Source organism: Vipera berus (assembly GCF_964194415.1).
Source record: "Vipera berus genome assembly, chromosome: 2".
NCBI classification, from domain to species: Eukaryota; Metazoa; Chordata; class Lepidosauria; order Squamata; family Viperidae; genus Vipera; species Vipera berus.
Genome location: NC_138203.1, coordinates 285,817,628 through 285,841,942, shown reverse-complemented (window position 1 = coordinate 285,841,942; position 24,315 = coordinate 285,817,628). Strand labels below are relative to the sequence as shown.

The 24,315-nt window shown below is 46.4% G+C and overlaps 1 protein-coding gene across 1 annotated transcript; it reads right to left on the bottom strand.

Annotated features, from left to right (window-relative positions):
• Positions 1-774: 774 nt before the first annotated feature.
• Positions 775-21,846, bottom strand: LOC308661725 (uncharacterized protein). Its single transcript, XM_081316886.1, has 6 exons — positions 21,833-21,846; positions 15,937-16,525; positions 14,895-15,009; positions 14,724-14,791; positions 11,097-11,226; positions 775-3,804 (listed from the first exon to the last, which is right to left on the bottom strand). The coding sequence occupies exons 2-6, from the start codon at positions 16,342-16,344 to the stop codon at positions 2,021-2,023; spliced, it is 2,505 nt and encodes an 834-aa protein (XP_081173012.1). The 5' UTR covers positions 16,345-16,525; positions 21,833-21,846; the 3' UTR covers positions 775-2,020.
• Positions 21,847-24,315: the final 2,469 nt, after the last annotated feature.

The window sequence follows — 24,315 nt, the reverse complement described above, 5'->3', positions numbered from 1 at the left end:
AAGAAATTGCACCATGACAGCAAAGCTGAGATTGCCCATCCTTGGCATAAACTTGGCATGGTGTTTTTTTTTTATCATCCCAAGAGTTGAGGAAGCCAGAAGACTAAATAAAAGAGAACTTTAAGTGAGGGTGAAGGTGTAGGTCGTTCTCTGAACTTGTGGGTTGGTTTCCAAACATTTCATTACCAGGCTAGGAAACATCTTCAGCAGAGTTTAGAGGATGTCAGTGTTAAGTGTCCTTGTTTATAAGGGCTTCATGTGTGGGAGTATCAAGAGAGGGTCTTGTAATGGGCTTTGAAATGGGGAGGTTACATCAGGTCAGGGTTATTGGGTGGTTAACTTCCGGGGGGCTTACATGGGTTGCTTGAGGGCCGTTGCTCTCTCTGGTTGGCTTTGTGGTTGATTTGGATTCTGAGTTCATAGGCTAGTTGTAGGTCAATGTGCATGTTAATGGAATTGCTCCCCATCACAAGACCCATCAGAAGCCTCTCAATGATGACTTACACCTGACCCATCACAAGAATAGAACAGAATATAACATAATGTAACAGAATAGAATCTGAAGGGGATCTTAGAGGTCTTCTAGTCCAGGCCCCCCACTCAAGCCGGGGAACCTATACCATCTCAGACAAGTGACTATCCAGTCTCTTCTTAAAAGCCTCCAGTGATGGAGCACCCACAATTTCTGAAGGGAAACTGTTCCACTGGTTGTCCTCACTATTAGGATCTTTCTCCTTAATTCAAGATTGCTTCTCTCTTTGACCAGTTTCCAACTGTTGTTTCTTGCCCTGCCCTCTGGTGCTTTGCAGAATAATTTGATCCCTTCTTCTTTGTGACAGCTTCTGAAATACTGGAACACTGCTATCATGTCACTCCTGTTTCTTCTTTTTAGACTAACCAAAGCCAAGTCCTGCAGCCATTCTTCCTATGTTTGTCTCCAGGCCTTTGATCATCTTAGTTGCTCTCCTTTGACCCTCTCTTGACACCCACACCTGAAGCCCTTATAAACACTTAACCCTGACATCCCCTAAACTTTGCTGAAGATGTTACCTAGCCTGGTAACGAAATGTTCAGAAACCAACCCACAAACTCGGAGAACAAACCTTCACCCTGATCCTACACCCAAGCTACAGAAATTTGCCACTATTGCAGAAATGAAAGTGTTGGCAGTCCTTGTAATAAATATTCAATGATGGAGATGTAAATTAAGGAGCAAAAAGAGCAGAGTCAAAGGTCAGAGTCATCGTTATGTAACTATGTTAGGTGCTTATAGTGGCCAATAAATTTAGAGATACAAAAAGTGAAGGGTGCAAAGTGGGTCTTCCAAAAAAGATTATATTCAGGGCTGTACATGAACAAATGCTCAACATTATTCAACAAAACCAATTGTAGTTATATTTCTCCACCCTCTTCAGATTCGTTCCTTATCTTCCCTTCATTCCCTAACATTTCATTCATCCACAGTAATATATAGCAAAAGCATCCAAAATTATTGACAATTTATTTATACAGTTCTTTTCTGTGCTCATAAAGGGACTATACAATTTTTCCCAGTGTGGTTCCATTTATGGGAAGTGAGGGAACTTGATGTAGTAAAACATCTTCCACATTCCGAGCATTTATACGGTTTCTCCCCAGTGTGGATTCTGTTATGTACAATATATTGATATTTTTGTCGGAAGCTTTTTGCAGAGTTCTAGCATTTGTAGGGTTTCTTCCCGGTATGGGTCATTTTGTGAGCAGTAAGAGAACTTGAAACTCTGAGCATTTATACGGTTTCTTTCCAGTGTGGATTCTGTTATGTACAATATAATCATGTTTTAGTCTGAAGATTTTTGCACAATTCTTGCATTTGTAGGGTTTCTCCCTGGTATGGATCATTTTGTGAGCAGTAAGATAACTTGAAATTCTGAAGCCGTTTCCACACTCTGGGCATTTATATGGTTTTTCCCCAGTATGGTTCCTTTTGTGGTAAGTCAGGGAACCTGATTCAGTGAAGCATTTTCCACACTCCACACATTTATATGGTTTTTCTCGTGTGGATTTTTTTATGGATAGCGAGGGGACTTGAATTAGTGAAGCATTTTCCACACTCCTGGCATTTATATGGTTTCTCCCCAGTGTGGATTCTTTTATGGACAGCAAGGGAACTTAAATGAGTGAAGCATTTTCCACACTCCTGGCATTTATATGGTTTCTCCCCTAAATGAATCCTTGCATGACAGGTAAGGCTATTTGCAGTATGGAAGCTCTTTCCGCATTCCTTGCATTCATATGGTTTTTCCCCAGTGTGGATTCTTTTATGGATAGTGAGGGAACATGACTGAGTGAAGCATTTTCCACACTCCTGGCATTTATATGGTTTTTCCCCAGTGTGGATTCTTTTATGGAAAGCAAGGGAACTTGAACTATTGAAGCATTTTCCACACTCCTGGCATTCATATGGTTTTTCCCCAGTGTGGATTCTTTTATGGACAACAAGGGAACTTGAACTAGTGAAGCATTTTCCACACTCCTGGCATTCATACGGTTTTTCCTTTACATGAATCCTTGCATGAGAGGTAAGCTCATTTCCAATACAGAAGCTCTTTCCGCATTCCTTGAATTCATATGGTTTTCCCTCAGTGTGGATTCTTTTATGGATAGTGAGGGAACTTGAACGAGTGAAGCATTTTCCACACTCCTGGCATTTATATGTTTTCTCCCCTAAATGAATCCTTGCATGACAGGTAAGTTTATTTGCAGTATGGAAGCTCTTTCCGCATTCCTTGCATTCATATGGTTTTTCCCCTCTGTGGATTCTTTTATGGATAGTGAGGGAACTTAACTGAGTGAAGCATTTTCCACACTCCTGGCATTTATATGGTTTTTCCCCAGTGTGGATTCTTTTATGATTACTGAGGGAACTTAAACTAGTGAAGCATTTTCCACACTCCTGGCATTTATATGGTTTTTCTCCAGTGTGGATTCTTTTATGATTAGCAAGGGTACTTGAACTAATGAAGCATTTTTCACACTCCTGGCATTTATATAGTTTCTCCCCTAAATGAATCCTTGCATGAGAAGTAAGCTTATTTGCAATACGGAAGCTCTTTCCGCATTCCTTGCATTCATATGGTTTTTCTCCGGTGTGGATTCTGTTATGGTAAGTGAGGGAACTTGAATTAGTGAAGTGTTTTCCACACTCCCTACATTTATATGGTTTCTGTCCAGTGTGGTTTCGGTTATGTACAGTATACTGATATTTTTGACTGAAGGTCTTTCCACACTTGGGACATTCATATGGTTTCTCGCCTGTGTGACTCCTAAAATGGGAAGTGAGGCTTTGTGGAAAACTGAAGCTCTTTCCGCATACCCTGCATTTGTACGGGTTTTCTCCTGTGTGGATCCTTTTATGGGAAGTAAAATAATTTGAGTCTCTGAAGGTTTTTCCACAATCCAGGCATTTAAATGCTTTCTCTCCATGTATTCTCTGTGGCAAAGTAACCGAGAAGGTCCTTCGGAAATGTTTTTCGTGTTCATTTGGTTTCTCTATCATGTGGCTTCTGCAACACTCGCATAATCCTGATTCGTCTGCAGGTATTTTTCCACACTCCGGCCAAGCCTCTTTTTCTGGCTGATCATCTTTGCTGGAGAAGTCAATGACAGCTACATGTGGTAAAGTAGAGCATTTCTCTAGCTCCCCCTTTAATTGTTTTTCCTCAGAACTTTGCTTTCCAAAAAATGCCTCTGCGTGTTTCATTCTGCCTTTTTGAAATGCTGCTGCCGATTCTTGGCCAGAATCCATCTTCTCCCATTCATCACCTGCTTGGAGCAGGAAAAAAAGAAGAAAAGTTAACATAAAGTGAGATGCAAACAGGATCAAGCCCCCTCCTTGTTGCATCTCTTATTTGAACATTAATTATCCCCCCACCCTCTCAAATCTCCTTCCTTTTAGCTCTTTTTGTGATTCTTCTGCCTGTGTCTATCAGGGTATGTTCAAAACATGGGGTGATGCCTGGTATCGGTGTCAGGTCCACAAAGAATATTATTGTTTCCTTATGCCTATTCCTGAATCTGTAACTTTTCTTTGTGGCCTGCCATTCTGTTGGGAGGGGGGATGACTTGGGGATACTTTGCACTGTCCTGCTATGGTGCCCTTCCCCCAGGGGATGGAATGTATCACCCTTATCTAAGAGATGGTTGCTCTTGGAGCCAGAAGCAAATTAAAGTGAAAGAGACCTTGAAAGAATGTGTCAAAGAAGCTAGTTAAAACACTATTCCACCTGTGGGTTGGCTGGAATTCAAATGAACACTGGACTCTGGGGGGAGGAGTATTGAATAATGCTTTTATTACTTCGCTTCCACGGGTTTTTCCTCAGACCTCGTCTTGTTTTCCCTGCTATCACTAGCCCCTAATAAAAGTTCCTTTTGAGAGAATGCCTGTTTCAAGAGTTCTGCTTTATTGGGTGGCTTATCTGAGGCAGCTCTTTACAATTGGATTGATATAAGACCTGATGTTGGGGTCTCTCTTGTCCTCCATGTTTTCTTGAAGATGTTTCATTACCCAAACTAGATAACATCATCAGTGCTAGTAAGGAGTAGGGTCTGTTCTCACTCCTTACTGGCGCTGATGATGTTACCCAGATTGGGTAATGAAACATCTGTAAGAAAACAACCAAGCTCAGAAAGCACCAAGGATCCTTCATTTCAACTATGAGGTGCAAATATTCTCAGTTATTACAATCATGTAGACCAGGGGTCCCCAACCATTGGGCCACGGACCACTACCGGGCCATATCTGTTGGCCATCGGGCCATCTGAGTGGCTTGCCAGTCTGCATGTGTGTGTGCACGCGCACCCTCCCTCCCACTCATGTTAGTGTTGCCATGAGCATTGCTGGGGCGCTAGTGTTGCCACGAGCATCATGCAGGTGCTAGAATCACCGTTAGCGTCACGTGGGCCTTAGCATCACCGTGTAGCATGAGTAGTTAGATCATCGCGAGCATCACATTGCTGTGAGTGGTTTTTGTCCACGTGGCCCCATTTGCATGTGCGCATTGGTTTAATTTCAATTTGAACATTCTGGTGGATTTGAACCTGGGAACTCATCTCAAGGAGGGAGCCCTGCACTAAAAGAAATAGTACTCAGATGGGGTATGTTCATTCATCCTTAGATGCCTCTGCATTTTCCGGGCAGAACTTACAAAAGGAAGCCTTGGAGAAAGTTGGGGGGGGGGTGGGGGGGTGGGAAGAACCCCTGGAGTGGAAGGTCCCATTACTTGAGAACCTGTCCCATCAGAGGGCCCAATTCTCTAATAGCCAAATCCCTGTAACACTATTAGGACTTCCAAATGCCATCATTACAGATAGAAAAACCATTCAAATAAAGAGCAGTTAAGGAAACATCGGAGGAACCATTCAGGGAGGTTTTAGGAGAAAACCTAACATTTATTGGAAAGTGGGGGGGGAGAGTGGTCAATAACCAGCAGAAACCCACAAGAAATAAATCCAATTTGAAACTTGCCCATTTTCTTTCTGTCCCAAATATTTCCCATTTACTCATCAGTTTTCTCATCCCAAAATCACATGGTTGCAGAGAGAGAGAGAGAGAGAGAGAGAGAGAGAGAGAGAGAGAGAGAGAGAGAGAGAGAGAGAGAGAGAGAGAGAGAGAGAGACAAAGAAAGAGAGAGAGAGAGGCAGACAGACAGAGGGAGAGGGAGAGGGAGAGGGAGAGGGAGAGGGAGAGGGAGAGAAAGGGAGAGGGTTTCGCTGGAGAGATTAAAGTTTAATTCTATGAACTGGTGTCTGGGAATCTCAGAGTTACTTTTGCTTCAACATTACCATGCTGTGTATTCAATATAACTGTAAGATTTTTGGAAATAGAATTAATCTGGATTTCTATTTGGATCTTTGAGCTGGATGTTGATAAATGATTCCCTTAACAACTGTGGGAAGAAAAATCATAAAATGAGTCAAAGGTCATTTAACAACCCTCTTGGTTAGTAAGAGAAATGTTGGGATCATAAGTCACCTTTTGATAATCTAGAAAGCCCTCAAGAAAAGCCCAGGTTAGCTCATCATGTCTGGGGCTCCCAGGAAAGCCATGATTATGCTTAGAAGGCCCCCCTGTTGAGGTGGCCATTTTTATGCACTCTTTGTCCTGGCTTTTTTTTTTGGTATCTGTTGTTTTTAAGCCTGGGGATTTTTGCTGTGCATCACCTAGAGTTGCTTTTGCTGAGATAAGTGGCTATACAAATTTGATAAATAAAATAAAAAATGTTTAAATAGAAATGAGAAAAAAAAATCACAAGATGTGAATTGGCACAGGATCCATCTAAGCAGAGCGCCATTGATAGATATTCAATATTTTTATGCACTGACTTCCGGGTGGCAAGGCTCCTTCGAAGGCAGTCATTTCTGACTGTCAGCCCCGTTGCAGCAACAATCAGCTGTTTCACAGTTTGGGAATCCCCCCCCTCGGGAGAAGGGGGGGTGAGCATTCAGGTACAGGTAGAGCTCCCCTAGGCCCCCAGAATTATCACTCTGGGGGTCAAAGGGTGAGAGCTCCCTCGGAGCCTGAATTAGCTCCGGACTCGGGGACTCCTCTGTTTCAAGGCTTTGAAACAGAACAGGATGCTGCAACCATCCCTGCTCCCAATATTGTACTTTGGATTACTTGGATGCAGGCAGAGCTTAGCAGGAGAATATTGAAACAGCAAGTATATGATCTTTAACTCCGGTTTAACTTAAAAGAAGGGGAGGAAGATGGCGCCGGAATAAATCTTTAGAGAAAGTGGGAAGAACAAAGAATAAGGAAAATATAATTAAAGAAGGAGGAAGATATAAAGTGGATTTTTAAAGTTGTAAAAGACTGTTAAAAACATTTGAAGTTGGCTCAAAAGTGATTTAAAAGACTTGGATATTTAACAGTGAAGCAACAAAGTTGCAATTTGGGCGGAAAAGTGAAAGTGAGAAACGAAAGTTAATTGGGTGTTAAAATGGCTTCTAAACCACCTAGATTTCCTTCTTCTAAAAGTGCGGGGGCTTCACCAGTTCAACAATCTGGACTTCAAACATTGATGCCACCCCCCGCAGCACCTACACCTATACCCACATTGACATTAAAAGACTTACAAGATGGTTTAAAACTTCAATCTGAGCAAATATATGAGCTCATTAATGAGAAAAATAAGGAAATACGAGAGGATATTTTGCTGGCATTTCAGGGACTGACAGTTTGTATTGAGAATCTGGATGAACGTGTGGAAGAAGTTAATCAAAATAATTTGATATTGGAAGCTAAAATCAGTGAAGCTGAGAATAAAATGGATAAAATTGATGATGAGGTGGTGATGATACAATATAGAGACATGGAGTTTGCCTTGAGGATCAGAGGTCTGAAAGAAAATCCACAAGAAAACCTGGAAGAGATATTGGCAAAAGCTGTGGTGCCTATTTTGGGTTGGCGAGCTGAAGATTTTATACTGGAAATAGACAAAATATTTCGCGTCATGGGGTTGCAGATGCTGACTAAACTCCTTGGCACAACCCTGCAAGGGCTCCTCCCTCACCTCCTGATTAAGGAGGAAGCAAATCACCCTAAACAGGGCAGCCGGGTGATTATCTGCGGATGCGATGTGGGCAGCGAAGTGGTTAGACTTCGCTGCCTCTATCGCTGCGAGATAAGACCTCATAGAGGTTCTTAGCCGCAATCGGTCAGATTCAGACTGGCTGGACCTCCAACAGCTCTCTAGGCCCCGTCTCCGACGCTTCATCTCCCGGAGCTCTGCGGAAAACCATGGAGCCCACCGGGATCTGCGCCGGGTCAGGGGCCGCATGGGCACAATGCAGTCGAGTGCCTCCGTGGCTGCCCTTTCCCAGGCCTCCACCAAGGCATCGACCGGGCTGTGAGCAAAGGCGGCAGGCACAGACCCAAGCGCCACGTGGAACCGTTCAGGGTCCATTAGGCGCCTGGGGCGGAACCACCTGGTCGGTTCCGCAGCCCAGCGACGGGGGGTGGGGGTGGCAAAGCGGAAGGCCAGCCCCAGGAGATGATGATCGGTCCATGACAGGGGTATAATAGCTGGAAATCCCTCTTCCAGATCATCTAGCCACCGACCAGATAATAAGACAAGGTCGAGTGTGTGACCCCCCTCATGAGTCGGGCCCTGAATTACTTGAGTCAGGTCCATGGCCATCATGGAGGGCATGAAATCCCGAGCCAGCTCTGATGAGGTCCCCAGGGATGGCAGGTTAAAGTCCCCCAGAACCATAAGTCTGGGGAACTCAACCGCCAACCCCGAGAGGATGTCGAGGAGCTCGGGCAGGGCTGCTGCTACGCAGCTGGGCAAGAGGTACGCCAGTAACAGACCCAACTGAGCCCCAGGGCCACATCTCAGGAGGAGTGACTCACACCCGAGTATCTGGACAACGGTGGCCTCCCGCAGACATAAGGTCTCCCTCACAACTACTGCCACACCCCCGCCCCTACGCTGGGCCTGGGGCCTGTGAAGCACACGGAAACCTGGTGGGCAAAGTTCGGTCAGAGGGACACCTCCCTCTGGGCCCAACCAGGTCTCCGTAATGCAAGCCAGGTCTGCACGCTCCTCCACGCCCTAATCTCGAATGAGAGGAGCCTTGGTAACTACGGACCTGGCATTAAAATACACCAGTCTGAGCTCAGGGGCCTGCTCACCCCCGCTCCTGGAAACATGGGTCAAATCCGGAGGGTCGGAGCGCACCACCGCTTAAAGACAGCGGGGGTGCGCTCCCCAATGTTGATACGGCCCTCCGTACGGCCACCTGCTGCCATTCCCAATCATTGTTGGGATCCACAACCCCACCCCCCGCTCCGGAGACCCGGAGGCGCCCAACCCAAGCCCCACCCCACCGTGACCTGTCCCGAGCCTGGATTGAACATCGGTTGGTGGAAGCCCCCCAAATTCCAACCCAAACCGCAATCCAATCACCCTCCCTAACCCCTTAAAATATTTTTGATAAAAAACAAACCAGAGGCCTCTTCCTAGATTTAAACCAGAGACCCCTGTCCATGCCCAACCATCCCTCAGGGTCCCAACAATTGGACCCGTCATCAAGAGAAGTAGTAGAAAGAAAAGCGGGTCGCACCCAGGAAGGGGGGGCACCCCTGAGGGCGCACAAGTCTGTGCATGTATAGTGTAGGCGAGCCATAGATTATTCATGTGGGTCCAGCATAAGGCAGTCAGATGGTAAATAAAGATGGAATAAATCAGAAGGAACATTGAAGTCCAACACCACCAGTCCAGCTCCACTCTCACTTGAGCTGGATACCTCCAAAACAGGTCAGCAACCATCCTCTCACCACGGCCACAGGCCTGATCTGGGAAGCGGAATGGAGTCCAAGCCCAGGGGGAAAAGCATACCCTCGCAGATCTCTCACCTCTGAAGAGAGTAGTAGATGGTAAATCTAAGCAACCCTCGCACAGCGACTCATCACCCCAGGTCCTTGGGGTCACAAGAGACAGGATGCACTAAGCAGCAAAAATATGTCCAACGGGCACAAAGGCCATTTGATGACACGGTTGGAGAAATGTCCTGGCTGCAAACAAAGTCCTTCTCCATACAGGCGAAAAGACCCCACCACGAAGGGGAGGGCCATGGAAGCCACAACTCCAGGGCGCGGTTGGGAGGCCAATGCTAGCCAAAGACAGGCCAGCACACTGCCCCCCAGCCACGAACCTGGCAGACAACCAAAACCGTCTCAAGTCCCTCGAAGGCAGCAAATCTTAACCGGCGTAGGAGTTCCCACCCGGGTCTCCTCCTCGCCGGCTATTTGCAAAGCTTCCTCAGACAGCCATTTTACTTTCTTATATTTCTTTTTCTTTGGGATGGTTTTAGTTGCTACCTCTTGTACAATGTTGTGAACCTCCATCCATAATTCTTCAGGCACCCTATCAGATCTAATTTCTTAAATATATTTGTCCCCTCTACTGTGTATTCATCAGGGATATGATTTAGTTCATATCTGTTTGGACTAGTGCTTTTCCTTACTTTCTTCAATTTAAGTCTAAATTTTGCAACGACAAGCTCATGATCTGAGCCACAGTCAGCTCCTGGTCTTGTTTTTACTGACTGTATAGAGCTTCTCCATCTTTGGCTGCACATATTGAATGATTTGCCTTGGATTCGCACTGAGATCATTCTGTCATTTTGGGGATTGTATCCCAGTATTGCTTTTTCTACCCTTTTATTGACTATGAAGGCTACTCCATTTCTTCTGATGAATTCTTGTCCGCAGTAGTATACCTGATGATCCTCAGAATTAAATTTACCCGTTCCTGTCCATTTTAGTTTGCTTATTCCTAAGATGTCGATGTTCAGTCTTGTCGTCTCTTGTTTGACCACATCCAGCTTGCCTTGATTCATGGATCTTACATTCCAGGTTCCTATGGAGAATAGATCTTTACAGCATCGGACTTTCCTTTCACCACCAGATACATCCACAGCTGAGTGTCTTTTTAGCTTTGGCCCAGTCGCTTCATTCTTTCTGGCGCTACTAGCACTAGCTCTCTGCTCTTCCCCAGTAGCATATTGGACACCTTCTGACCTGAGGGGCTCATTTTCCAGCGTCATATCTTTTTGCCTTCTGGTACTATCCATGGGGTTTTCATGGCAGACATACTGGAGTGGGTTGCCATTTCCTTCTCCAGTGGATCACATTTTGTCAGAACTCTCTGCTATGACCTGTCTGTCTTGGGTGGCCCTGCATGGCATAGCTCATAGCTTCATTGAGTTACAAAGCCCCTTTGCCGCAATAAGCCAGTAATCCATAAAGGGGTAGTAGTTTATTAATTTATTAAATGTATATGCGTCACCCCACCTTCCCAATAGGGTGACTCTGGGTGGCTTAAAGAATGCTGAGGGAGACGGATGGCCTAGAAACATGAAAGATAAATAGACGGATGGATGGATAGATGGAGACAGATAGATAGATAACTTCCTTGGAATAGAAAAAGGCTAGATCTCTTCCTGCTTCTTCCCAAGAGATGACATCTCTTTGGAGACCTTTTAATAAGAAACAGCAGGTGGCATTTAATTACTAAACTCTTTGACACGCGAGTAGCAAAGTTGCTTACCCAGAGAGGCCACATTCCTATAATTTTCCAGCATGACTTCCCAATAGAGTGCTTTTTGGTCAGAATCCAGCTGAGACCACTCCTCCTTGGAGAAATACAAGGCCACCTCCTCGAAGGACACAAGACCCTCCTGAAGAGGGAAACAAAGAACAGAAAAAGGTCAAGGACGATTTGTAAGGTCTATCCCATTACGTACAAATTCCCAAAGCAAAGATATGCACTAAGTTGAATGGCTGTGCTTGGTAGGATTCCAAGGTTTAGGTGAAAAAAACAGATCAAAAGCCTCTGAGTGAAGAAATAGTTCAGGCAAGCTTAATCAATGATTGACGTGGCAAGACATTCAGTGCCATTCAGTGAAAGTAATCATAGTTTCCTTATGGATCCACTCTCTCTCTCTCTCTCTCTCTCTCTCTCTCTCACACACACACACACACACACACAAACACACAAACACACACTCCCTCCCTCACTTTATATATCTATATCTATATCTATCTATTTGAAGTTAGTAAAAATAAAAATGATGAACTCCGGGATATAAGAGTAAATTCTTCTTTATTGCTGAGGTTTCGTCAACAAGCTGTTGACATCATCAGAGCAAGGGCTGAATGATAAGGGAGTCATACACTTGTATGGCAGTTATAACATTCAAATTGTGGAATGTGGGTGTGGCCTGTTCGTGACAAGCTCGCTCGTGATTGTATTTAAGATTGTATTTAAGACTAAAAACCATATTCTAGCAGTTAAAAGACAAGAACAACGCTCCCGAGTCTGAGGATGACGTCGAAACGTTGCTTTTACACCTTCAATTCTACGTGGGGAAAAACCCGAATGACCAAAGATCCACATATATATACTTAAAAGGGACCACAAACAGAATCAGCAAGGTCCTCCAAAAACACAACATCAAAACAGCATTCTACACAGACAGAAAAATATCCACCATCCTAAGAAACCCCAAGGACATAATTGGCTTAGAAAACCAAGGAGTATACGAAATCCCATGCACCACCTGCCCCACCACATACATCGGACAGACCAACAGAAGAATAAGTGCACGCATTGAAGAGCACAAAAACTCACTCAGAAAAGGAGAACAAACTTCATCCCTGGTCCAACACTTTGAAGCCACGGGACATGAAATTGATTTTAAAAAAACCAAAACTATCGCCAAAATTGAACATTTTAACAACAGAATAATCAGAGAAGCCATTGAGATAGAAAAACGCCCCCACAGCATAAACAAACGAGATGATACCTCTCGCCTACCAACCATTTGGAAACCCGCCTTGATTGACAGACGAGTCCCAACCACCAAGAATGATAGACCCAAACTCATGATAACACCACATGACATCACCACCACACAACCATTCAAAAAACAAATCCGAACCCACAATGATAACGAGGCACAACCACAAAACAGAAACCTAACTACAGCTGCAACATCAGCCACTTTAAACCCCTCCAAACCACACAATAAGCAAACTGACACCCACTATAAAAACATGGCACCACCACAAACACGAAGCCGAACAAAAGCAGCACAACTCACCAGCTCAGGTCTAAGGCTGGCAGCTGAGACCAGCCCATCCACTCAAAACACACCCCCACCCAATCAGAACACACCCACCATTCAAAACACACTCCCACCCAATCAGAACACACTTACTCCCCCACCCAATCAGAGCACACCTCCACCCACAGAACACACCCCCTCTGGCAGTTTAAAAAAGAGGAACAAACAGCCACATGCTTCTCCCAGAAGAAGGAAGCAGAAGCCACCAGCCTGATGATGACGGATGGGATTCCGTCGAAACGTCGCCCCTACACCTTTAGTTCTACGCGGGGAAAAACCCGAATAACCAAAGATCCACATATATATATATATATATATATATATATATATATATATATATAGAGAGAGAGAGAGAGAGAGAGAGAGAGAGAGAGAGAGAGAGACAGAGAGACAGAGAGACAGAGAGAGACAGAGAGAGAGAGAGAGAGAGACAGAGACAGAGACAGAGACAGAGAGAGGAGAGATATGACAATATATGTATGTATGTATGTATATGTATACCATCTATCTATATCTATCATGCTCTATGATTTCTCTATCATCTATAACTATCATCTACCTATCCACCTATCTATCATCTCTATCATCTATCATATAACTATCATCTATCTATCTATCTATCTATCTATCTATCTATCTATCTATCTATCCATCCATCCATCCATCCATCCATATATCTCTATCTGAGTCATTGGCTGAAGTGGGGATGAGAAAGCAGAGAAAAATTCTTGGGATTGAAGGAGATTTTACAAAGCAGGATAGTTTGGTCTCCAAATCCCGACACAAATCAGAGGATTAGAAATTATTTTGCAAGCCAAAAGTTCTTTGATTACATGCATGACAATTTTTACTTAAGAGATTTTTCTATTTGGCTATCTTCACTGGATTGTAATCTTCTGCCTTATCTTTTAATCTTTTCACTGGTTGTAGACAAGGCTTTCTAAAAATGGTATTGCGCTTTTTGAGTATTTATGTATTTTTGAACAATCTTGCACAATTCCAAGTCAAAAAATTACAAAACGAACAGGTGCAGTTTAGCACTTGCTGCCCATGTGATATTCCCATCTCTTGAAGGACTCTTTAAGAAGTTAGCGTGTGTAAACTAATAGTAGGAAAAGTATCCAGAAAAAGGGGGAGTTAATTACTGGTCTTAAAAAAAAGTTTTCTTAATATAAATCTCAAGGTAGATTTCACAATCCATTGTATCCAAACAATAGACCTCAGAGGGAGCTAAGGTGACTGAGAGCAACTTGAATCTTCTATTCCCCATACCATGTTGCTCAGGACTACAAAAATATCCAAGCCAGAAGAAGAAAGAATTATAGAATCATAGAGTATCAGAGATGGAAGGACCCTTGGAGTTCCTCTAATCCAACCCTCTGCCCAAGCAGGAGGCCCTATACCATTCTGGAGAAATATTTGTTTAATCTCTTCTTGAAAACCTCCACTGATGGAGCATCCACAGCTTCTGGAGGCAAGCCGTTCCAATTGTTCTCACCATCAGGAAATTCCTCCTTAGTTCTGGGTTGCTTCTCTCCTTGATAATCTTCCATTTGCTACTTTTGTTGTTGCTCTCAGTTGCTTTGGAGAATGGCTTGATCCCCTCTTGGCTATGACTGCTGTCATGTCAACCCAATCCTTTTCTTTGCTAGACTAGACATATCTAGTTTCTAGATTCAACCTAGAAAGAAGGAAATTTTTCTGACAGTGAGAACAATCAATCAATGGAACAGTTTGCCTTTAGAAGTTGTGGGAGCTTTATCACTGGAGGCTTTGAAGAAGAGACTGGACTGCCATCTGTCAGAAATTGTATAGGGTCTCCTGCTTGGGCGGGGGTTGGCCTAGACCACGGGTAGGGAACCTTGATTCTTTTATAACTTGTGGACTTCAATACCCAGAATTCCTGAGCCAGCCAAGCAGACTCAGGAATTCTGGGAATTGAAGTCCAGAAGTCATAAAAGTGCCAAGGTTCCCTACCCCTGCCATAGACGAAGAAGGTCCCTTCCAACTCTGTTATTCTATTCTATTAGTGAATTTGCTTCTCTTACTGTAGTTGCAGGTTCAGCTACTGTCTCAGCTGCACCATACACAGCAGACAACTCCACTGTAGTCTTCCCTGTGAGGAAAAACAGAATTTTAAAAAGCATAATTAATAACATAGGAAGAGACATTTTACAGAAGAGGAGTTTGGGACTTTCTGGAGAATTGAGGACCTCTACCTCCCATGGTGTCCAGACTTGGATCTTCCAGATAAATGCTCCTCAAAAACAACTCCTGAGGAGAATTTGATGGATTCCTTTTTCTCTCAGAATCTCTGATGTCGTTTGTGAAAGACTTGAAATAGGAGACAGGAGAAAAGAAGAATTAGTGGACATCACAACACAAAGTGGATTCTTGAAAGTCTCCAATGTTCACCAGTGAGGCTGGAAAATAAGAAAGGAATGTCTGTCATCATTTTTTATAACAGGTAATGAAACAATATCCTACAAGAATTAGTGAAACATCTTCACATATTATGAATTCCAGAAACCTGGTAGGGAGATGTCTATGGAGATTTTCAGTCATTCAGGTCATGGTTGTTCCAAAGATGCTTTTTCAAAAGGCAACTGGACTTTCTATTTTTTCTCTTTGAAGACATTTTGCTTCTCATCCAAAAAATGTCTTCAGCTGTGAGTGGATGGTGCACAATGGAAGGATTTATATTCCTTGCAGGCAGCTGGTCATTTTCATTGTTTTAGAAATGCTGAGGACACTTGGAAGTTTATCTGTGTCTCAGGGCCAGCTGAGTAGTGCAAATGGGTGTAGACCCGTTTTGGAACTGCTGAAAGGACTGTGTTGTAGATGGGAAATAAATGATGTTGTCTCACTCTCCCTCTATTGAGAGAGGGCTATTCAACATCATCTATCTCCACTCTACAACACAGTCCTTTCAGCAGTTCCAAGAAGGCTCCACAACCATATGCCCCACTCAGGTGACCCTGAGAACACAGATAAACTTCCAAGTGGCCTGAATGACTCTCTAAAAGAATGCAAATGTCCAGCTTTCTGCAAGGAGTATAAATCCTTCCATTCCCCACCATTCCATTAGAGCTGAAAAAGCTTCTTGGATAAGAGGAGAAACATCTTCAATGAAAAACAAGAAAATCCAGTTGCCTCGTGAAAAAAGCACCTTTGGGACTCTGGAAGGGTGGGGTGAAGAATTCAACCACATTCTTTATTCCAGTCATCCCCTTCTGGGCTCCCAAAGTGAAGGTCTCTCACCTGCTCCTTCTGCTCCCCTGCCTGGCTCAAGAGGAGGCCTTCCACCAGGGCCACTGCCTGGGAGCTGGTCTCTGCTCCACACTCTCGCACCCAGTTCTCCATCTTAATGGGCAGAAGGGCCAGAAACTGCTCCAGAACAACCAGGTCCAGCATCTGGGCTTTGGTGTGCTTTTCTGCTTTGAACCATCGATTACAAAAGTCATGGAGTCGGCTGCAAAGTCCTCGGGGATCCTCAGAAGCCTGATATCGGACGCTCCTGAAGTTCCAGGACTGAACTTCTGAAGGGATGATGGTGTCTTCTTCCAGCATCTTCTGCCCACTTCTTGCCCAGGTCTCCTCACAGCGCCCAGGCCGAACAGCTGAAAGGCCTTTTCCAGTTCCCTCACTTGCTAAAGGTTGGGTCTCCATTCTTTCTCTGTCCTGTAACGCAACTCCAAATGGGTCCAAGGACTCTTATGTGAATCTCCAAGCAAGTTTTCATTCAAAGGACTGTTTCTCTTGCTGCAGCTGTGGTGATAGTTAGACGTTCAGCCCTCTTTAGCCAAGAGATCATTTTATCTATAAAATTATATGATGAGTACAAATGTCTCTAAGATAGAAAATAAAATAAATTAAGAACAAAATCAAATAATAGAGTTGGAAGGGACATTGGAGTTCTTCTAATCTAATCCTAAACTAATCCAGGAGAGAAACAACGTAGAACTAAGGAGAAATTTCCTCACAGTTAGAACAATTAACCAGTGGAACAACCTGCCTCCAGAGGTGGTGAATGCTCCAACAATGGAAGTTTTTAAGAAGAGACTGGACAGCCATTTGTCTGAAATGGTATAGGGTTTCCTGCCTGAGCAGGGGGTTGGACTAGATGACCCCCAAGATCCCTTCCAACTTTATTATTGTTCTATTCTATTCTATTGACCTGGGGGAGTCAATCTTTGTTGACCACAGTCTGGAGGGCCCTAATAATTATGGAATTGAGGGCCCATGGAGTGGTGGTCAGTTACAACTTCTGGGAATGACGGGACAACGGGGGACTTGGCCGTTAGCAGAATTGACTATGATGGCTTGTTATTTCTGCCTTTATAATCGACTGCGCATTGCCCTTTATACCCTCAAAGGACAGAGAACTCTGGGTATTAGCCATTGTGAGAGGATGGCCGAATCTACACCTGCTGCCCCTAGAGGTGAGAGCTCTATGGGGCATGCTATACCCAGTGTGGTTGCTCCAGACTTCCATCCCCCTGAGAACTGGTTCTGTGGCCGTCGTGAGAGGACGGTGGTAGGCCTGCCCAGGGGGTTTATCCAGCTGAGTGGCAGCGGCTGGTCGGAGGCCTGGGACACCCCCCTCTGAATAGATCCTCCTCACGGACTATTATCTACGGACTGCCTACGACCCGGACTGCTATTTATGCCTTCCTTTAAATATTCTTCCACGGACTTGCTCGCCCTCAGGGGTGCTCCCCCCTCCTGGGTGCGACCCGCCTTGCCAGCCGATTATAACCTCGAGGAAGGGCCCATTTATTGGGACCCTGAGAGTTGGCTGGGCACGGGTAGGGGCCTTCGACGGAGACCTAATAAGAGGCCCCTGATTATTTTTCTGTCAAAATTTTTTAGGGGGTTAGGGAGGCGGGAGGGTTCTTTTGGTTGTTTGGAAAAGGGGGGCTATCCAACAACCGCTGTTCTGGCTAGTGCCGATGTAGATCGCAGGGGGGAGGAGCGGGGGTCGGTTACCTCCGGGGCTCCAGGGCTGGTCATGGGGCTACCTATTCCCACGACATCAGGGAATGGCAGCAGATGTAGGAGCAGAGGGCCGTATCGATCTCAGGGAAGGCCTCTCCGCTGCTTACAAGCGGTGGGGCACTCCGACCCTCTGGCTCTACCCCAAGGTCCCGGGAGTGAGGGTGTGCAGCCCCCTGAGCTCCGGCTGGTGTATTTGAACGCCAGGTCTGTCTCTAATAAGGCTCCTCTCGTCCGTGATCTGGTCGAGGGTGAGCAGGCGGACCTGGCTTGCATCACGGAGACTTGGTTGGGCCCAGAGGGCGGGATTCCTCTGGTTGACCTTTGCCCACCAGGTTTCCGGGTGCTGCACCGGCCTCGGGCTCAGGGTAGGGGTGGGGGTGTGGCTGTTGTTATGAGGGAGACCTTATGTCCGCGGGAGGCCACTGTTCCTCAGATAGTCGGGTGTGAGTCTCTCTTTCTGAGATGCGGCCCTGGTGCGCAGTTGGGCTTGTTGCTGGTGTACCTTTCACCTAGTCACGCAGCAGCAGCCCTGCCTGAGCTGCTCGATGTCCTCTCTGGGCTGGTGGTTGAGTTCCCAAAACTTATAGTTTTGGGGGACTTCAATCTACCATCGCTGGGAGGATCATCTGAGTTGGCTCGGGAGTTCATGGCTTCCATGACGGCCATGGACCTGACGCAAGTAATTTCGGGACCGACTCATGAGGGAGGCCACACCCTTGACCTAGTTTTCTTATCTGGACAGTGGTTAGATGATCTTGGTGGGGGCTCTCCAATTATTATGCCCCTGTCATGGACCGATCATCATCTCCTGCGGCTGGTCTTCCGTTTTGCCACCCCCCGCCGTGGGTGTTTGGAACCAATTAAATGGTACCGCCCCAGACGCTTAATGGATCCCCAGAGGTTCCAGGCAGCGCTGGGGTCCCCACCTGCCTCCCTTGCTCACAGCTCGGCAGATGCCTTAGTGGAAGCCTGGGAAAGGACGGCCACTGAGGCTCTTGACCGGGTTGTACCCCTGCGGCCCCTGACACGGTGCAGATCCCGTCGAGCTCCATGGTTCTCTGCGGAGCTCCGGGAGATGAAGCGTCGGAGACGGGGCCTAGAGAGCGGTTGGAGGTCCAGCCGATCCGAATCCGACCGATTGCGACTAAGAGCCCACATTAGGTCTTATCTCGCTGCGATAAGGGAGGCGAGGTCTAACCACTTCGCCACCCTTATCGCATCCGCAGATAATCGCCCGGCCGCCCTGTTCAGGGTGACTCGCTCCCTCCTAAATCAGGAGGTGAGGGAGGATCCCTTGCAGGGTCGTGCCGAGGAGTTTAACCAGCATCTGTCGGACAAAATCGCTCGGATTCGGACCGGTCTGGACTCTGACTGGGCAGAGTCTGGCGATCAGGACACGGGCGGTCTTGTCGATACCACCTGGGATGAGTTTGATTCTGTGACTCCGGAGGAAGTGGACAGGATCATGGGGAGGCTGAGCACCACCACATGTTTACTGGACCCGTGCCCTTCCTGGCTGGTCTATGCAGCCCGGGAGAGGACACGCAGCTGGTTCCAGGCAGTTATATCGGCTTCTTTGGGTGAGGGTAGCTTCCCCGCCGTCTTGAAAGAGGCGGTGGTGAGGCCTCTCCTCAAGAAGCCTGCCTTGGACCCAGCTGTATTGAACAACTTTCGTCCTGTCTCCAACCTTCGCTTTCTTGCGAAGGTTGTTGAGAGTGTGGTGGCACATCAGCTCCCTCTGGTCCTGGATGAAGCGGATTATCTAGACCCGTACCAATCGGGTTTCAGGCCCGGGCACAGCACGGAGACGGCATTGGTCGCGCTGGTGAATGATCTCTGGAGGGCTCGGGACAGGGGATATTCCTCTGTTCTAGTCCTATTAGACCTCTCGGCGGCTTTCGATACCATCGACCATGGTATCTTGCTGCGGCGTCTCAGGGGACTGGGAGTGGGAGGCACAGTCTTACAGTGGTTCTCCTCCTATCTCCAGGGACGTTCGCAGTCGGTGTTGGCAGGAGGGCAGAGGTCGACCGCGAGGTCTCTCGTTTGTGGAGTTCCTCAGGGGTCGGTCCTCTCGCCTCTCCTGTTCAACATCTACATGAAACCGCTGGGTGAGATCATTCGTGGTTTTGGAGTTGGGTATCATCAGTACGCGGATGATACCCAACTTTTCTTTTCGACCCCAAACCACCCCAGTGATGCCCTCAACGTGATGTCCCGTTGCCTGGAGGCGGTTCGGGTCTGGATGGGGAGGAACAGACTTCAACTCAACCCCGACAAGACTGAGTGGCTTTGCATATCTTCATCCCGGGTCTATTCGGACATTCCACCTCTTGCTATGGGGGGTGAACTATTACCCCCCGTAGATAGGGCTCGCAACTTGGGAGTCCTCCTAGATTCACGGCTCACCTTGGAAGACCATATAGGAGCTGTGACTAGGGGGGCTTTCGCCCAGGTTCGCCTGGTGCGCCAGTTGCGGCCCTATCTTAGCCGGGATGATTTATGCACGGTCACTCATGCGCTCGTGGCCTCTCGTCTGGACTACTGCAACGCTCTCTACATGGGGCTGCCCTTGAGGACCACCCGGAAGCTCCAACTGGTACAGAATGCAGCCGCGAGAGTTGTGTTGGGAGTCTCCCGATACTCCCACGTTACACCTTTGCTCCGTGAGCTGCATTGGTTGCCAGTTGCCTTCCGGGTGAGATTCAAGGTACTGGTAATGGTGTTCAAAGCCCTTCATGGCATGGGGCCGGAGTACCTTAGGGAACATCTGCTGCCGGCATCAAGCTCCCTGCGCCCTGTGCGTTCCCACAGAGAGGGCCTCCTCAGGGTGCCACCGATCAGAGAATGTCGATTGGTGGCGCCCAGGGGGAGATCCTTCTCTGTGGGCGCTCCGGAGCTGTGGAATCAGTTGCCGGTAGAGCTCCGGATGGCGCCCGATCTTCGCTCCTTTCGTCGCGATCTCAAGACGTTTTTGTTTGTACAAGCCGGCCTAGCCTGATGGGGATTGGTGGGGTTTTTATTTTTTTTGTACTCTTAATTTTATTTTTGGGGTTTTATTATTGTATTAATTGTTTTAACTTGGGCAATTATTTAATCTCTTTTTAATGTTTGTACTTTGTATTTGACTTTTGCCCTGTGAACCGCCCTGAGTCCTCAGGGAGAAGGGCGGTATATAAATATTATTAAATTAAATTAAATTATTAAATTATTCTATTCTATTCTATTCTATTCTATTCTATTCTATTCTATAAATGCTAAATTAATGTATTTGGAGCATTTTCTATTTCTGGTTTTTTTCACAAGGAAGGTCTTGCTTTTTAAAAACTTAAACCTACATTCATCTCCAAGTGGGTTCACACAACATGTGAAAATTCCAAACAAATTAGTCAACCAGAATATCTCTGTTCACCTCAAAAGAAATGCAAGAACACGACTCTGGCTTAGGATGCTCCATTCCCCTTGTTCAAGACTGACTTTTGGAGAGCCAAGCCAGACTCTTACATGCAGGCAGGTTCACACAACATGCCCTGAAGCCCAAAAGGGTCAGCCAAAGGGAGGAGCCAATTTCACCCCCAAACAGGGTCTGGAGATACTGTCCTGCTTCACTCCCCCTCCCAAGACATAGTTTCATTGTGAAGGATTTGGCTCTTTTCAGCCTCATCCAGCATCTGGTGCGAATCCGCAGATATGGGGCATCTTCTGTCTTGCAAAGCTTTTCTTATCTCTTGCTTGAGATTTGCAATGCAAATCTTCCTTCTTCTCCTCCCCTTCACCCCCCCCCACCTCCAGCTGTTCCCAAAAAAGCAGGCGGGAAGGACTTCCCCAGTCCCCATCTCTTTCCTGGGAATCCTGAGTTTCGTCCAGGAGGGAGCAACAAGGCTGGTCTGGTCCTCTGCTTCCCCCTCCCCCCCCAATGGCCTGTTGGGTGCATGGAAAGGGGCTGCTGGGGAGCATGGGATTTGGGCTCTCCCACTCTTGGGACTCAGAAGACTGAACTTGGATGAGGACTTGGCATGTGTCCCTCCCTCCTCCAGGGCGAGGACCCTCCGCCTCCCTTTGCATGGGAAGAGAGACCCCCCCCTTCTCCTCCCTTAGGGCCACATCTGGCTGTCTCCCCTGCAAGACATCCCCGCAGCCCCCCCCCCTTTTTCTTTACCTGCAGCAAAGAATGATGGAGACAGAGTGCAGCGTCCTAGAGAGGCTGTGATGTCATTTCCTTCTCTGCTCCTGCTCCGGAAAGCCAGCTGTGTTCCCATCGTTTGGCAGAGGGAGCCCCCTGGTGGATGCCTTGTGCAACGCAGGTGCTCAAGGTAACAAGAGGAGAAAGGCTGAATTTTCCGTGAGAGGCTGTCGTGTCCTCTCCAAAAGCGTCTTGTTGCCTTCCTTTCTTTTCTTTTTTTAAATAGAGGCTGTTACAAAAGGACGAAACGTGGAATAAGACATAGAATAACAGAGTTGGAAGGTACCTTGTAGATCATCTGGTCCAACCCCCCCCCCAACAGACACACAAACACACACAAACTGGAGACCTGACACCATTTCTGACAGCCCAGTCTTTTCTTGAAAGCTTCCAGTGATGAAGCTCCCACAACTTCTGAAGGCAAGGTGTTCCATTGGTTGTTTGTTCTCCCTTGTCTGAATATTTCTCCTTAAGGCAGTCAATGTGTTGTTGTTCTTGTTAGTTGCGAAGACGTGTCCGACCCATCATGACCTCATGGACAATGTTTCTCCAGGCCTTCCTGTCCTCTACCATCTTCTGGACTCCATTGAAGCTCGCGCCTACTGCTTCAGTGACTCCATCCAGCCACCTCATTCTCTGTCGTCCCCTTCTTCTCTTGCCCTCAACCTTTCCCAGCATTAGGCTCTTCTCCAGTGAGTCCTTCCTTCTCATTAGGTGGCCAAAGTCTTTTTGTTTTAGCTTCAGGATCTGGCCTTCTAAAGAGCAGTCAGGGTTGAACTCCTCTAGGACTGACCGGTTTGATCGCCTTGCAGTCCAAGGGAGTCGCAGGAGTCTTCTCCAGCACCAGAGTTCAAAGGCCTCAATTCTTTGGCTTAGATGAGGACTAAAAGGGGAACTCATCAAATCTGCAGATGACACCGAACTTGCAGAAATAGCCAACACCCCAGAAGATAAGTTCAGGATCCAAAAAGATTTTGACAAACTTGAACAATGGGCCCTACTGAACAAAATGAGTTTTAATGTGGAGAAAAGCAAAATTTTTCATTTAGGCAGGAAAAAAATCAAAGATATAAGTACAGATTAGGCGAGACCTGGCTGAAAAACAGAAAGTGTGAGAGGGACCTTGGAGTCCTAGTGGACGATCACTTGACTATGAGCCAGCAGTGTACAGCAGCAGCCAAAAAAGCTGATAAAATTCTGGGTTGTATAAAAAGAGGCATAGTATCAAGATCACGCGTAGTACCACTTTATAAAGCCCTCGTAAGACCACAGGTGGAATACTGCAACCAATTTTGGTCACCATACTACAAAAAAGATGTTGAAACCTTGGAAAAAGTTCAGAGAAGAGCAACTAAAATGATCAAAGGCCTAGAGACTAAAACATATGAAGAATGGCTGCTGGACGTGGGTTTGGCTAGTTTAAAGAAAAGAAGAAATAGCAGTATTCCAGTATTTGAGGGGCTGCCACAAAAAAAGGGGGTCACGTTATTCACCAAAGCACCAGAGGGCAGGACAAGAAACAGTGGCTGGAAACTGACCAGAGAAGCAACCTGGAATTAAGGAGAAACTTCCTGACACTGAGAACACTTAACCAGTGGAACACCTGGCCTTCAGAAATTGTGGATGCTCCAACACTGGAATTTTAAAGAGACTAGACAATCACTTGTCTGAAAAAGTATAAGTTCTCCTGCTTGAGCAAGGGGCTGTAGTAAAAGACCTCCAAGGTCTTCCAACTCCTCAGATATTGGAACGCTGCTATCATGTCACTCCTAGTCCTTCTCTTTATTAAATTAGACATACCCAATTCCAGCTGCTGTTCTTTATATGTTTAGCCTCCAGTCCCCTGATCATCTTTGTTGCTCTTCTCTGCACTCTTTCTAGAGTCTCAACATTTTGTGGCCATGGTGGTGAACCTATGGCACATGTGCCACAGGTGGCATGTAGAGCCCTCTCGGTGGGCATGCACACTGTCGCTCCAGTCCTAGGCCTTAGCTGGGTTTTATAAAACCTTTTTGCTTTAGGCCTCCACTACTGTGTTCCAAAAAAAAATAAAAAATCGTTCAATCAATTTGAACTTCTTGTGGGGAAAAAAATCTCACAAAGTTGAAATTGATTGAACTTTTTAGTCCCACCCAGTCTGCCGTTACCACTGCAGCCACACTGACCCAATTGGGCACGCCAACCCAATGGGCCACACCCACCCAAAGGGCCACACCCACCCAATGGGCCACTCCCACCCAGCACCGATGATACATAAGTGGGTTTTGGGTTGCAGTTTGTGCACTCGGTCTCTAAAAGGTTCACCATCAATGCCCTATACCAGTAGTGGCGAACCTTTTAGAGACTGAGTGCCCAAACTGCAACCCCAAACCCACTAATTTATCACAAAATGCCAAGGCTGCATCAGCATTCTGGTGTCCTTAGTGGGGCAGGGAGGTGCCTCTGAGTGCCACCTCTGG